Genomic DNA, 15,320 nt, shown 5'->3' on the forward strand with positions numbered 1-15,320 from the left:
AAACTATCCCCTGCCTGGAGTCCTGGATCCAGGGGACTAGGGCTCAGCCTTCAGGTCCAACCGCCAGCCTTGGTCTGGAAGCTTCCTGCTGAGCAGAAACTCACTAATCCCTAAACCAGCCCTTCCTGCCAGTGACCAACCAATCCCCGCTGCCTGCCTCAGCCCAGCTTCGTTCAGAACCGAGGCACTCTTAATCATGTGAAGGACACATATTTTGGGGCATTCTTCTCTCTGAGCCTCAGTGTCTTCACAAGTCTAAGGGACTGACAATGGACCATCAACTCCACGAGGGCCAAGTGGTTCATCTTGTCCATATCTGTAGTCTTAGTCCCGGTGAGTGAAAGGCACATAATAGTTGCTCAGTAAGTGCTTGTTGAGTGAATGATTTGGATAAAGAGATCCTTGATTTCTGTGTGGATAAGACAGCATTCTTGTAGTAGTTGGTACTCATCCAGTAGCAAATGACAGACGTCAGCACAAATTGGTGTAAGAAAGAAGGAACGTGTTTTTCCCGTAACTGAAGTCCAGGGGAGTACTTCTAGCTTTAGGTAGGACTGGAAAGGATCCATGTACTCAAATGGTGTTATTGGGAATCTGTCTTTACCTCTCACTTTGCTTTTTTCTCTTCATTACAGTTAGCTCCAGGCGGGTCCAGGCTTCTAATCGTCTTGCTCCAAGTCTAGCAACAAAGAGACAATGCACAATCTTGTTCTCAAAAATCCAAACAAAATTCTCAGAATTGAGTCTCACTAGACAGTCTTAGGTCACTTGTGCATTCCTGAACTAATCACTTTGACCAGGGACATTTGATGCTCTAATTGTCCAAGCCTGCTCCTGGAGTTAACCCACCAGTGGAAACCCACCAAGGAAAATCTAGGTTCTGTTTCCAAGAAAGGGGAGCAGCTGCAAGGCAGACAATAGGTGCCCACCACAGTATTTGACTGAAATCTGAATATTTGGTCAACTCTCACCTTCTCTAAGCCTCAGTCTCTTCATATGTCATTGATAACAATGACGACACTAACAAAATTCGTGACCCCTTTACATCCTAGAGCTTTCGTGAGGTCCAAACAAGATCATGAGTTATGATAATAACATTTATTGAGGCATCACTGGACATCTGTCCCTGTGCTAAGTAAACCCTTTATACATTTAGTTTTATTTTTACCACAACCCATGTTACTGATGAGAAGCAGGTTGAGAGAGGCTACAAGGCTTGTATACTGGTCACACAGCTAGGAAGGGTGGAGCTGGGGTTTAAAGCAGAGCCCTCAAGCATGAAGCTATATATAAACCGTAAATAATTTTACAAGTGTAAGGGATTATTAGTAACAGCTTGTACAATTAATAATAGAAAATTTTTTAAAACCCTGAAAGGAAATTCAAATAAATTCAAACAAATGTTTGTTTAGCACCTACTATGGGCTGATCATTCACCAGGGGCTCAGAAAGAGACACATAAATAACTGTGAAACAGGCAGACTGTGATCTAATAGAACCATAAACATGCCCCAGGGGACTGTGGAGAGCAAGAGATTGACTCTGAATGGGGAAGGAAGGGAGGAGGAAGTCTGGAAAGGTCTCTTGGAAGCAGTGGGATTTGAGCTGGGCTTTAAAGATTAAAGGACTTTAACAAAGGAAGGGAAAGGGAAAATCAACTTTTAAGAGACCCGGAAGGATCTAAAGATTCAGAGCAGAGTTCTTGGATAAGGGTTCAGCACTTCTATGCAAAATAACTTTCGCACCAGCAGGAACTTCAAAAGTGATTGACTTAGCAGAGCACAGTAGTTGCCATGGGAACAGAGGCAAGCTTCATCCCTGTTATTAGTGAGCATCTCTGGCTTTGAGCAGTCTAGCCAAGGCCAGGAGGCAGCGGGGGCTGGGTTGCACTATCCCTTAGAAGAAAAACCCAGCAAGATTGCTGCCCTAAGAAACTGACTCTCATTTCAGAGGGAGGCAGAGCTGACAGGTGACACCTGGGTCTGAGAAGATAGAAAGCCAGAGGAAGCCTCTGCCTTGAGGGGCTTTGGGACATCTTGAAGCTATTGGAGCAGGCAAGGGAGCCTCAAGGAGGAAATGGGAAGGGCAGGGGACAAGCCTGAGAGCGGCTTCCAAGATGAATCAATTCCCACTCAGTCCCGGAGGAGGGGAGCAGTGCTGGAGGCAGCTCCACCCAGGATCCAAGTGTGGCAGGGGGTGGAGAGCGTCTCCCAGACCATGCATTCATGTCACTCCTAGACCCACTCAGACCTCTCAGGCCTCTGGGGGCTGCCAGGGCATTCCAGTGCATTGGGACTGTTGGCATCTAACCACTCAAGTGCAGAGGGGACCCCATTCACAGGCTTGGTGACAGGACAACATATGGTGGGGACTTCAATGCAGTAGGCAATAGGTTTGACACCTAGATTCAAATCATGGCATTGACACTTTCTAGCTGTGTGACTTTGGGCAAGTTACTTACCTTTTCTGTGTTTCTCGGTTGACATGGGCAAGATGCAGATAATGATAATAATTTTACCTACCTTATAGGTAGGTAAGAATTTAGTGAGATAGTGGATATAAAGAGTTGTGCATGGTACCTGGCACAGTAGATCTTCAATAAATGTAAGCTATTATATTATTATTATCACTTCCGAATTTCAATTGGGTATCGAGTCAGGTGTTTTTTTTCTTTCTTTCTTTCAGGCAGAGTCTCTTATCATTAGTGCTAAAAGCCAGTTTCTCTAAGTATAGTAGATGAAGACAATGACAACAGTAATAGTAGTGACGGGACCCATTTACCTTCCACATATCCAGTGACATTTATCATGAAAAGGAAGGCAAATTTCTAGTGCCGAATGCCAGGCTAAACGCTTGAACTATTTATTTCAGACAGCTAGTGGCTATTGAAATTTTGGAGGAGAATAACTTGATCAGGGGAATGTAGATTTTTGCCCTGAGGCTATACATTTGTAGAAATAGAATCTAAGTATAACAACAACAAAGCTTAGTAACAAAAACAATAATAGCTACCATTTTCAGAGAGCTAATTGTATACCAGGCACTGTGCTAAGAGCTTCAGAAGCCTTGTCTGTTGTAATCCTCACAACAATCTTATGAGGTTATATATTTTCTCCTTCTCCTTCTCCTCCTTTTTTTCCTCCTCCTCCTACTCCTCCTCTTCCTCCTCCTCTTCCTCCTCCTCCTCCTTCCTCTTCCCCCCATTTTACAGATAAGAAAACTGGGCACGAAGAGGTTAAGTCACGCAGCTAGCAAATGGCAGAGCTGGGCTGAAACACAGGCAATCTAGTTCTAGGAGTCTCACATTTAACCAGAACACGCTTTTTCCTTCCCTGAACCTCGGAAGGCCGTCGTGGTGGGGTTGGGGGGCAGACTGCCACCCTCACTTTTGGGAGCCCCTCTGTCTGTCTGCATCTGAGCACTGCCACTCTGTTTGATTCTCTGGGACTTCACCTCTTTCTTTGAAAGTATGTGTGTGTTTGTGTGTATGTGTGTGGGGGGTGTTTGTATAAGAGGGAAACTGCAGCTGACCAGTGATGACAGAAGCCTCTGGACATCAAAGTGGGCAGAGCCCTGGATGGATGGGCTGGAGGCAGGCCTGGGTCCCATTAGGCTAATTCCTCTCAAGGTTGGAAGAGGCCAGGGCGGGAACTTCTGAGAACATGGAGAACAAGTCCTTTCATACGACCTCCCTTTGAGCTGGCCTCGGGGTGGGACCGGGGTCGGGTGGGTGGAGGGCGGGGAGTGTGCGGAGAGGTGAGGCCGCAGTCAGGCTGGGCAAACAGATTGGGCAGCGGCATTGAGCACAGAGCGCCCATTGTGTACCCAGAGCTCTGCTTTCAATAATCTTCTCGGAAGAATGTTTCATTGAACGCCAGAGAAAGGAGCCATTGAAATGCCAGGGCTGGGCCGTACGAAGGGTTAAAGACAAGGAGGCCATGGGTACCTGGGCTTTTGCCACTCCTGGTTCAAAGACCTGATATGGGGATCCTGACCACTAAGACAAGGGGACTCAGGCCACCCAGAGGTCCGGAAGCGAGGGTCAGAGGAGGGATGTATGTCTGTCCCAGAAAGGCTAAAGTGGGTGCCCCAGTATCAAGGAGGAAAACCCCATTCTTCCCAGAACCATTTTGCCCAAGTAATATCCAAGAAGATGTTAGATACCTCCTCAGATACCCCCTCAGCCTGCCTACCGTGGGGAGCAACCCATCGGGCAGACGTGTCTTTGCGTGGACTTCCTGTGTGGACCCATACCAGGGGCCCTGCAATCCACTCTCCACAATGCAGCCAGTATGGCTTCCTTACACACCTCTGGCCTTTCTGTTAATCAATAATTAATTATAATGAGTGATGCTCTAGCAGAGAGTGTGGGAGTTATGGTAAGAACCAGCGGTTACTAAACTAGGTGACCAAGGGAACATGTAGAGTTTTCCCTTCCAAATAGAAAGAACTGCTCATTAGAGGGATATGGCTGGGCTGTCAGAGAGGGCACCAGAGTGGGATTCTCTGCTCACACTGAGTGCCACACATCTTTGCCAGCTACAGAAGCTTGTGGGGCTCTAAGTGTGGGTAACACCATGCTGGCCTCTGTGGGTTGCACAGAGGAGGCAGAAGGTGGATGAGAGGGGCCTGCCACTGGGGAGGGAGGGCACTTTTGTTGGGCAGCTGAGAATAACCTCCAGCATCCCCATGGAACCCTCTGAAGATGTTGCTGCCTCACTGAGCCTGTGTCTGCAGAGAGGATGTTCTGTAACTGAAGCACACCTTACGCTATGAACTGTTCATATTAACCCATTTTGGATGGAAACTTTAAAAATCAGATGATGCCTTTCTGGCTTTCTTAAAAAGAGATCCTCAACAGGATCTAAACTCTGGAGGATGTGCTATCATTCACTTCTGTGCTGGACGGTGATTTGGTGATGTTGCTTGGTCTGTTCAGGTGAATATAGTTCTTGGCTCCTGCACCCATAAACCCCAAACTCCCAGGCTTTTGGAATTCATCAGTTTGACATTTTTGTTTATTCTTTTGTTTCTCCTTAATTTTTTCACTGTGATACATATAAGCATATTTTGCTGTAAAATAGGCAAGTGTCTCACCTTCTTATACATTCCATCTGAGCTGCTTCTAATGTTCTCAGACTGCGAAAGGAGATGATTGGCCTTGTAAGATTGTGAATGAAGTAAGAATCAGTAGACTTAGAGTGAGGAAGGCCTGAGGAGCTCTCCTCTGAGTTAAGTGATTGAACTCTGTGATATTTTGAGTGTTCAGAGGCCTTCTATGTTTTCTTTTGGTCTTTGATTTGATCCAGCCTAGACAAATTGCCCCCTAGAGAGAGGACGACGCATGCATAATTTATGCGTAAGGTCTTTGCCAAGGGCAATAAATCAGAAGGAAATAATATTGGTACTTAGATAATTTTAGTTCAAAGATGGCCAAACATACACATATACCTACCCACTAACATGAACACACACACACACACACACACACACATACACGAATAGCAATGAGAGACAAAGCCACAAAACCAACTAACCCAGTCTTTCACTTTTATATCTCCGCTCCCTAAAAAGTTATCTGGGAACAAATAATTAAAATCATAACATTTTCAAATGGGAAAGAGCTTTCAAAGTTCTTTCGTTTTGCTCCGCCTTTTTTAGTTCAGGAATCTCTTCTATTATCTCCTGGACAGACAGGCACTTAACCCCCTTCTTGCATGGATCCAGTAATGGGAAGCTCAGTCCTTTCTGAAGTCTGATTTCATCAATGGAAATCTGTGACAGGAAGTAACAAAACTACATCCCTGCCACATCTGATCTGCATTTTGTATGCAGATATTAGGCTTTCTGTAATGTTTTAATGTGGATGTCCTTTGGGGGTTAAGGGACGAGAGCACATCTGTGAGAATCGGGGGACAGATCTTTCCTGTGTCGGGTGGACGTTCCTGCTGTCAATTGTCTTGGAAACAGCTGAGTTCTGAGACAGAGACTGAAAAGGCTAGTTTAGCTTGCTGGAGAGGGAACTTAGCTTGTTAAGTCTTAATTCTTGGGCCTGAACTTGAGACATCTTGGAGTTTTCAGAGTCTGTGTGGGTTGGGGTAGCGCTGATGGTCATTGTCTCAGGGAAGAAGGCAGGGAAGCACCTTGTCTTGTAGAGAACACAAAGGGAAGATAAGTGAGCCAATCTTGAAAGCTATATGACCACGATTCACATTATACTTTGTGTTTATTCCCTCCTTGTCATCCTTGAGCCTTTGGAAATATCTGGTTTAAATGTTTCAGCCTGACCTAGCTGTGTAATGGCATCATTGGAATTGCTGAGGGTCAGTGTTTATTTCCCTAGAATGTTAGAGGGAGGATAGTGCTCTCTGAGGCCTCTGTGGGTTTTGGTAATTATGGAGACTCTTAAGAAAAAAGTGAGTATTAGGAAACAAGAGTTGGGCCCGAGGTCCACCCACTCCCCTCCACATGGTGATTCACCAATCACTGCCATCCTTTTACTAAGCAGGTGGTCAGATTTCCTGCAAAAGTAATCCCTTAAGTTGGTATGAAATCTGTCTTCCTGTAACTTTCACCCACAGGACTTAGTCCTTCCTCTCAAAAGCACAGAGAACAATCATCATAACCATTCACATTCACCGAGTGCTTACTATGTGCTGGGCACTTTACTGAGCATTGTACTAGATCTTACATATACTATTATCCCATTTTACAGATGAAGAAATTGAGGCTAAGGGAGGTCAAATAACTTGTGCAAGGCCAGACCCCAAATTAGTGGCAGGATTTGAACTCAAATAGTCTGATATCAGAGCCCACTGTCTTGAATTCTGAAGTACTCCTTGTTTTCAATGATAGCCCCATAGAGATCTCCTGCCTGTGATCTTGCCTCTCTGGGCCTTTTTTGGTCCAGGTGGAATCCCCACCCCATCCCCTTGTTGCTTCTCTTTGTGCTTGGAGTAGAAGGAAGGCAGCCCTGCCCGGTTCCTCTTGCCTTGGGGTAATGGAAAGAATGCAAAACCCTAGTCCACCTGACCTCTGGTGACTTGTCCCACTTCGACCCCCTAGGACAGCCTCGTGGAAGCCTGTGGAAGCACTGTTTTAGCAGCCTTCCCCTCAGGAGGCTGTATTTTTCCTGTCTGTCCTCAACATGTCTTCTGCCAGAACAACAAGCTCAGTTTTCCCTTCTGATAAATCTGGTCACCCTAAATATGGGGCTTTGAGCAAATGGGAGCGGCTGGCCCCACGCAGCCCTCATTTCGAAATGCAGATTCACACGGGCTGCTATTTTGGAGGTCTGGTTTCTTTCCCCACACACAGTGGTTTTAAGTAAGAGCGAAGGGATCATGACAGAATCTTGGCAGGGGGAAGATGCTAGGAGAGAAGATGCACCTGGGCAGTCTTTGCTTCCCAAAGTCCCCAAACACTGGCCCTTCAAGAAGTTGGTTGGGGGGTGGGGGAGCGGGAAAGGGGGTCCATGGTAACATAACACTGGGAAATACAGCTTAACCAGCCCCTCCTGCAGATCAGCAGTGTGCATGTTAAACATTTGAAGTCCTAGCAGTAAAGAAGCCTAACTGGTTTTGTTTAGCCCAGTTTTTCCATTTAAAAATGTAGCCTAGTAAAATTTTGCAAAACAATGATGCAGAGCAGAGCTTGCAAACCAGCACCGATGGTCTGATATATTTCTGGGAGAGGTTTAATTTGGCCTACAAAGTGCTTAAATTTTGCTTTCAATTAGTCACTAACATTTCACAATTGGAATATTCTCCTAATAGATAAAGAGGGTATTCTTCTTGAAAAATCAGAAGAGCTGGAAACACTGGTCCATATTCTTGCCTGACTATGGTCAGCTGGAAGTCAGGCTGTGGTTTTTAACTTGCTGCAGCCCCTGTATCTCCTTAGGGCAAGACAGCTATCTCCTGCTCTACTCATTTACGATGCTCCTCGGGTTCCAGAGTCCCCCCAAGCTTGCCATCTCTGGTGTGGAGGTTTCTTTGGGTAGGCATTGGCCTAGGAGACCACTGGGGCCAATTCAACCATTCATTCATGCAACATATACTGATTGAGCTTATACTGTGTGCTACACCCTGTGGATACAAGATGGATAAAACAGCCCCTGCCCTCTGGATTCCAGCGCTGGCATTCTAAGATTCTAGTTGGGAATTGCAGAACGGGGAGGAGGGGTTGAGGAGAGTGAAGCTGGTAAGGCTACAACCAAGCTTCCTGACTTCCAGCCCTGGGTGCTTGCCAAAGTGCTTGCCATTCTCCATCCCTTTCTCTACTGGCTCACCGAAGGCAGCTGCCTCCAACAGCCACGGTGAGCCTTAGAGAAATAGCTACTGACTTGCTCTGTGACTTAGACGCGTTGCGGCTCATCTCCCGGCCTCAGTTTCTCCATCTGTAGAATGCCCCGGTTGAACTAGAAAATGATAGGCTTTCCTTCCAGGGCTGGCACTCAGAGAGGCTAAGACTCCATGATCGAGGAATGTCTGACCCGGCCATTCCGGAGCTGTTCCATCGAATTCCAAGCAGCCCCACTCCCTCCTTTCCCCATCCCGGTCAGGGGCGGGCGCTGGAGCCAGCAGGCCGGGAGGGCCTGGGCTTCCCGCCCGGGAGGTGGAGCCGCTGCTCAGCGTCCCGCCCCTCCACCTGGGGCTCGGCCCCGGCAGATGTTACAACTTTTTCGAATTCTCTCCCGCGGTGTCCCCTCGACCCGCCCAACTCCCTCCCCTTCCCCGCTGGGGTCCTGCCCACCTCCCTGCAGGGAGCTGGGTTGTTGTAAGGACTCCGGGTGGGGCGAGAGGCCGGGAAAGCAGAGGCGAGAGAAATTAGGAGGCGGGAGAAATCCAGGGCAAGAAGGAAGAGGGGAGTCAGAGGATGGTAGAGAGCACTTTCTGGAAGCCGCCACGCCGCGTCTCAGGCTGGCCGGGCTGAGCTGGGGAAGAGGGAGCAAAGAGGGAGCAGGGCCGGCGCTCAGGCAGCGGGAGGCAGCTCGGCGCGGGCCTACACATCTAGATGTGTATAAGAGACAGACCTGTCCTGGGACTGGGCCAAACCGAGCCTCGTGGCCGACTGGCCCGGGGAGGTCGGTGAGCAGCGCTCAGCCGCTCCGCCCCAGCCTCCCCACATCATTTTCATTCTCACGGACGACCAAGGCTACCACGACGTGGGCTACCATGGTTCAGATATCGAGACCCCCACGCTGGACAGGCTGGCGGCCAAGGGGGTCAAGTTGGAGAATTATTACATCCAGCCCATCTGCACGCCTTCGCGGAGCCAGCTCCTCACTGGCAGGTAGGCGTGGCGCAAGGCCCCGGGGCTGAGCATCTAAGCCCCAAATCAATCCAGTTTGTAGATTTCTCCTGCCAGTACCACCCCGTGCTGGGGTCTGGGAAATCTCCTATTGGCTGTGTAATCATTAGTAAGTCCCTTACCCTCTCTGAACCTCAATTACCCTTGCCTTACACTGAATGGGCTTCATCATCTTTGAGGTCTTCTTGCTTTGATGTTCCAGGACACTCACATTCCACACAACGTGGAGACATCTGGTCATCCCTTTGTTAGAGGAACATGGCAGCCTCTGACATTTATTGCTGCTTCTATTTATGGACACTGAGACCCTGAGCAAGTCATTTAATTTCTCTAAGCCTCAGTTTTCTTGTCCATAAAATGGAGCAAAGAACAGTTTTCACCTTGAAAAAGAGTGGCAGCGGTGGAATGATTTGTATGTAACCTGCTTGACTGTCAATGTGTGGTAGCCTCTATGTGTCCTGAGGGATTGAGGTCCCCATACTGTTTGATGAATACATTGGGAGAAGACCAAGGAATTGATAGGTGGAAGAGAAAGACACATAGGGTACCACGACCTGTGTAGCCTTAGAGTGGTTACTTCGTTTCTCTGAGCTTCTGTTTTTTCATCTGCAAAATCCTCCCAAGTTGGCTGGGAGCCCCAAGCAGACATGCTGCTTCCTCCATAAGGAAATGTCCACAGGCGAGGCATCAGGATTACAGGATTAAAAGAGCAGGGAAACAGGAGGTGGGGGTATGGAAGGCAAACTCTGGCCACTTAGGGGAAAATCCTTTGGCAGGGCTGAAGTTAATTCTCCTTGGATGGGGTCCAAGGCATGCTTTCTCCCAAGTTCCACCCAAGAGCCACTAGTGTGATCTTAGGAACCAGAAACCTTAGTCTCCCTGTTTCTTAGTCTATTTCTTGGATGGGAGAAATTGAGACAAGGACTCAGGGAGGGCCCAGCTTGGTTCCCCTTGGCCTACTTCAGGGTCTGTGGGAGATAGAATTGAGAGGCCAGATGTTTGGCAGGGGTCCTGGAGCTGGGAATCAAATGGTGCCCTTTCTTCCTTCGATCTGGCACCCAGTGTTTAGATCCAGGAGCCGGAAGGAGAACAGAAGAAAGAAGGAGGGGCGTGGGATGTGTATGAGTTGGAGTGGTGGTGCAGGATGGTGGTGTAGTGGTGAAGACGAATGCTGACCTGCAGAAGAGGGAGGAGGATTGGGAGGCCGAGACGGGCGGATCATGAGGTCAGGAGATCGAGACCATCCTGGCTAACACGGTGAAACCCCGTCTCTACTAAAAAGTACAAAAAACTAGCCGGGCGAGGTGGCGAGCGCCTGTAGTCCCAGCTACTCGGAAGGCTGAGCCAGGAGAATGGCGTAAACCCGGGAGGCGGAGCTTGCAGTGAGCAGAGATCCGGCCACCGCGCTCCAGCCTGGGTGACAGAGCGAGACTCCGTCTCAAAAAAAAAAAAAAAAAGAAGAGGGAGGAGGAATCTGCATTCCCAAGAGTTGTACACAACTTAGTGTTTCTGTCCTAAGAGGTGACTTTTGGTTTAAGTAGCGAAATGAGCAGACAGCAGCAGGGCAGTGCTTCAGTCCCCTGATCTGCGAAGTAACTGAACGTGGCTGGTCAGTGCCTGCCCTCCACCCCCTGCAGCTGGCTCCATCTCATTGATGCTCACAGCCCTCATTAGTGTTTGTTAACACATCCAGTTGTGTTTTGTGACGCTGGAGAGAGGCAAAGTTTCTCATGTGACTCACTTGCAGATGGGCTTTGGTGACTCTTGGCTGGCCCATCCACTTTACAAACCAGCATTCCACGGCACCCCACCTCTATGAAGACAGGCCCAGTTGGGACTCAAGGCCCTAGGGTACTTCTCATATCAAGTCCTATAATTTATTAGCTTGATTGAGGCCTGGAGAGGCCGTTATCACCAAAAGATTTTGAGCATGAGTTGAGTAGACCCGGGTTCAAAGTTTGGCTCCATTGCTTGCCGGCTGTCTGAACTTGGGTCATTGCTGCTCTTTTGGGGGCCTTGGTTTTATCATCTGTAGAATGGGGCTGGTAATAGACTTCCCTATAGGTTTTTAAAATGAGAATTAAGTGAGATAATGTATGTATGTGGTGCCTAGTGTTAAAAATGGCAGTAGTAGCTAATTATAGGTAACAACAATAACAGTTTTAAGATAAGGAAACCAAAACAGAGAAACTCACTTCTGTGCTCTGATTAAAGATGTCAAGAGTTCAGGGCTTGTCTTAATTTGGATGCCTCGGGGTGAGAAAAAGGTGTGGGATTCTAACATACTTGTGAAGTTTCAGGCTTCTTATTTACTCTGGGACTTTCAAGACTTGAGTAAAGGCAAGACACCATAAGCAGATCACATGGGAGTCTTGACCACAGAAGGGGGAAGATGGGATATGAATGGATAAATGAGGAATTCAGGATTCACCTAACTATTTACTCCTGCCTCAGGATGATAGCCTGGATCAAGGGGTCATATGAGCTCACAGGCAGGCACATTGGAACTGGTCTTAAAAAACTGGGAAGCTAGACGAGTCTTGGAGATTTCCCATTTCAACCAACTCCTCTACAGGAGCAAACTGAGGCCCCCATGTGTGAAGAGATACGGCAGCCCAGTTTGCTGAAAAAGAGTCACTGTTTAGACTCTGCTTGGAACCAGGACTTGGTTCAAGTCCTGGCTCTGTTCCTGACCACTGGGTGACCTTGGGTAAGGCCCTTCCCCTTCCCTTAAAAAGACCTTAGGTTCTTTTTAAGATGAGGTGAGTAAACTAGAGAATGAATTGGGTCCCTTCTGGCTCTAAAACCCTTTCAGTGTCTTTCATTCATTCATTTCATAAATAATTGAGTGCTCTTTGAACATCACTTGGATGCTAGGAATAGAAGGTTGAATAAAGGACAGCCCCATCACATGTCCCTGGGCACAAGAGCATGTGCAAACGAGTATAATCCCACGGCCAAGTAAGAAAACGATGGTGTGTGCTAAATGCTAAGGGGACCCAGAAGCAAAAGTGACTAATTCTTTGGGAGAGTTACGAAAGACTTTATAGCATGGATAACATTTGGGCTGAGCTTTGAAGAGTGAGTAAGAGTTTGCCTGGGAGAGCAGGACTTGCTCTAGGCCCCAGAGCAAGTTAATAGCTTAGAGCTTAGGGACTCTGAAGCCTGGAGCCAGACTGCCTGGGTTACAAATCCCACTCCGACTACATGTGAGTCACCCGGCAAATAATTTAATTTACCAAGCCTCAGTTCCCTTATTTGGAAAATGGGAACAATAATATGTACCTCCAAATTTGTGGTGAGGATTTAGTAAGATAATTCACATAAGAGGCTAAGTGTAATGCCAAGCTCACAGTGAGTGCTCGGTATTAGCTATTATTATTGTCATTATGACCCTGGGTTCGACTTTTAACTCTCCAACTTCATAGCTGTGTGATCTTAGGTGAGTGGCTTAGCCATTCTGAGCTTCAATCTCCTCATCTGTAAAATGACAATATGATCTACTCCCAGTGATTTTGAGGATTCGATGAGATAATGCATTTGAGGTGCTTAGCACATTTGATAATACCTGGTGGTTGCTGCTATTATTTTTGCTGGTAGTGCTGGGACCACAGCCCACCTCACAGTGGTATTGGGGACTGGATGGCCAGAGCAATGGTCTGTAGCTTACCTGTGCCTTCTGTGCCTTCCCCTCCTCCCCACCAGGTACCAGATCCACACAGGACTCCAGCATTCCATCATCCGCCCACGGCAGCCCAACTGCCTGCCCTTGGACCAGGTGACACTGCCCCAGAAGCTGCAGGAGGCAGGTTATTCCACCCATATGGTGGGCAAGTGGCACCTGGGCTTCTACCGGAAGGAGTGTCTGCCCACCCGTCGGGGCTTCGACACCTTCCTGGGCTCGCTCACGGGCAATGTGGACTATTACACCTATGACAACTGTGATGGCCCAGGCGTGTGCGGCTTCGACCTGCACGAGGGTGAGAATGTGGCCTGGGGGCTCAGTGGCCAGTACTCCACTATGCTTTACGCCCAGCGTGCCAGCCATATCCTGGCCAGCCACAGCCCTCAGCGGCCCCTCTTCCTCTATGTGGCCTTCCAGGCAGTACACACACCGCTGCAGTCCCCTCGTGAGTACCTGTACCGCTACCGCACCATGGGTAATGTGGCCCGGCGGAAGTATGCGGCCATGGTGACCTGCATGGATGAGGCTGTGCGCAACATCACCTGGGCCCTGAAGCGCTATGGTTTCTACAACAACAGTGTCATCATCTTCTCCAGTGACAATGGTGGTCAGACTTTCTCGGGGGGCAGCAACTGGCCGCTCCGAGGACGCAAGGGCACTTATTGGGAAGGTGGCGTGCGGGGCCTAGGCTTTGTCCATAGTCCCCTGCTCAAGCGAAAGCAACGGACAAGCCGGGCACTGATGCACATCACTGACTGGTACCCGACCCTGGTGGGTCTGGCAGGTGGCACCACCTCAGCAGCTGATGGGCTAGATGGCTACGATGTATGGCCGGCCATCAGCGAGGGCCGGGCCTCACCACGCACGGAGATCCTGCACAACATTGACCCACTCTACAACCATGCCCAGCATGGCTCCCTGGAGGGCGGCTTTGGCATCTGGAACACCGCTGTGCAGGCTGCCATCCGCGTGGGTGAGTGGAAGCTGCTGACAGGAGACCCTGGCTATGGCGATTGGATCCCGCCACAGACACTGGCCACTTTCCCGGGTAGCTGGTGGAACCTGGAACGAATGGCCAGTGTCCGTCAGGCTGTATGGCTCTTCAACATCAGTGCTGACCCTTATGAACGGGAGGACCTGGCTGGCCAGCGGCCTGATGTGGTCCGCACCCTGCTGGCTCGCCTGGCCGAATATAACCGCACAGCCATCCCGGTGCGCTACCCGGCTGAGAACCCCCGGGCTCATCCTGACTTTAATGGGGGTGCGTGGGGGCCTTGGGCCAGTGATGAGGAAGAGGAGGAAGAGGAAGGGAGGGCTCGAAGCTTCTTCCGGGGTCGTCGCAAGAAAAAATGCAAGATTTGCAAGCTTCGATCCTTTTTCCGTAAACTCAACACTAGGCTGATGTCCCAACGGATCTGATGGTGGGGAGGGAGAAAACTGTCCTCTAGATGTTCTTCCCCACTCCGGCTTGGCCCTGCTCTTTCTCAGGGATAAGCCTGTCACGTCTCCATCTACAGGGAGTTGGAGAGTGTAGAGTCCCTTGGTTGAACAGGGTGGGGAACCTGGTTGGGGGTGGGTGGGAATAAACCAGACTGGGATGCCTGCGTCTCAGTCCTGCCTCCTCACCGACTTGCTCTGTGACCTCAGGTGACCAACACGAGCTTTTGGCCTCAGTTTCCTCCTCTGTAAAATGAGCTCTAATGACTTTGTGACTCTTTGGTGTGGCCCTGGAGCCTGGGGCCACGGTGGAGTTCCTCGGCCTTGCCACTTGACAACCCTTAAAGGGCTTCCTCCTTAACACAGGATCTCTATGGTGGTGTTTGGGTGAGGGCCGCCTGGAGTCAACCCCCAGCTAAAGCATGGCAGTCTGACTGCTCTCTACAGGGACCTCCTGAGCACTGTGGGTGGAGGTGCAGGGGTCGGGGGGTTGACCTTCGTGGCTCTTCACATGGCCTAGGCCAGTCCTCGGGTCAGACTGGTGTCAGGCACTGTAGTGCAAAGTTCCTCTTCTGGCCCCTCCAGTACCCAGAGAAATTGGCTGGGCCATTAATGGCTGCAGCACCAAGGGTGGTGGAAACAGCTGTGAAGAGCCCCCAAACCAGTACCGGGACACCTGGGTTCTCCCGTGACCTTGGGCACAGTTCTTCCCCTCTAGGCCTTGATTTCCCCACCTGCGAGTGGGGATGCTAGCCCTGGCTCTGCCTCCCTCATGAGGCTCTGGAAGACTGGCCAAAGCCAGATTGTAGAGGAGCTTGTGAACTTGATTAAAGTGTCATAACTTGGAAGTGAGGGATGCAGTGCTGTCCGACTATGAGCAGGTGTG

At 49.3% G+C, this 15,320-nt stretch overlaps 1 protein-coding gene across 1 annotated transcript in view; it reads left to right on the plus strand.

Annotated features, from left to right (window-relative positions):
• ARSI (arylsulfatase family, member I) overlaps window positions 1-15,286 on the plus strand; it is a 42,820-nt gene extending 27,534 nt beyond the window's left edge. Inside the window, exon 2 of the mRNA XM_011985358.1 lies at window positions 13,018-15,286. Within this exon, the coding sequence (XP_011840748.1) occupies window positions 13,136-14,416 (1,281 nt within the window). The 5' untranslated portion in view covers window positions 13,018-13,135 and the 3' untranslated portion in view covers window positions 14,417-15,286. The remainder of the gene's footprint in view (window positions 1-13,017) is intronic.
• Window positions 15,287-15,320: the final 34 nt, after the last annotated feature.

The sequence above is a fragment of the Mandrillus leucophaeus genome, unplaced genomic scaffold, assembly GCF_000951045.1.
Source record: "Mandrillus leucophaeus isolate KB7577 unplaced genomic scaffold, Mleu.le_1.0 Scaffold282, whole genome shotgun sequence".
NCBI classification, from domain to species: Eukaryota; Metazoa; Chordata; class Mammalia; order Primates; family Cercopithecidae; genus Mandrillus; species Mandrillus leucophaeus.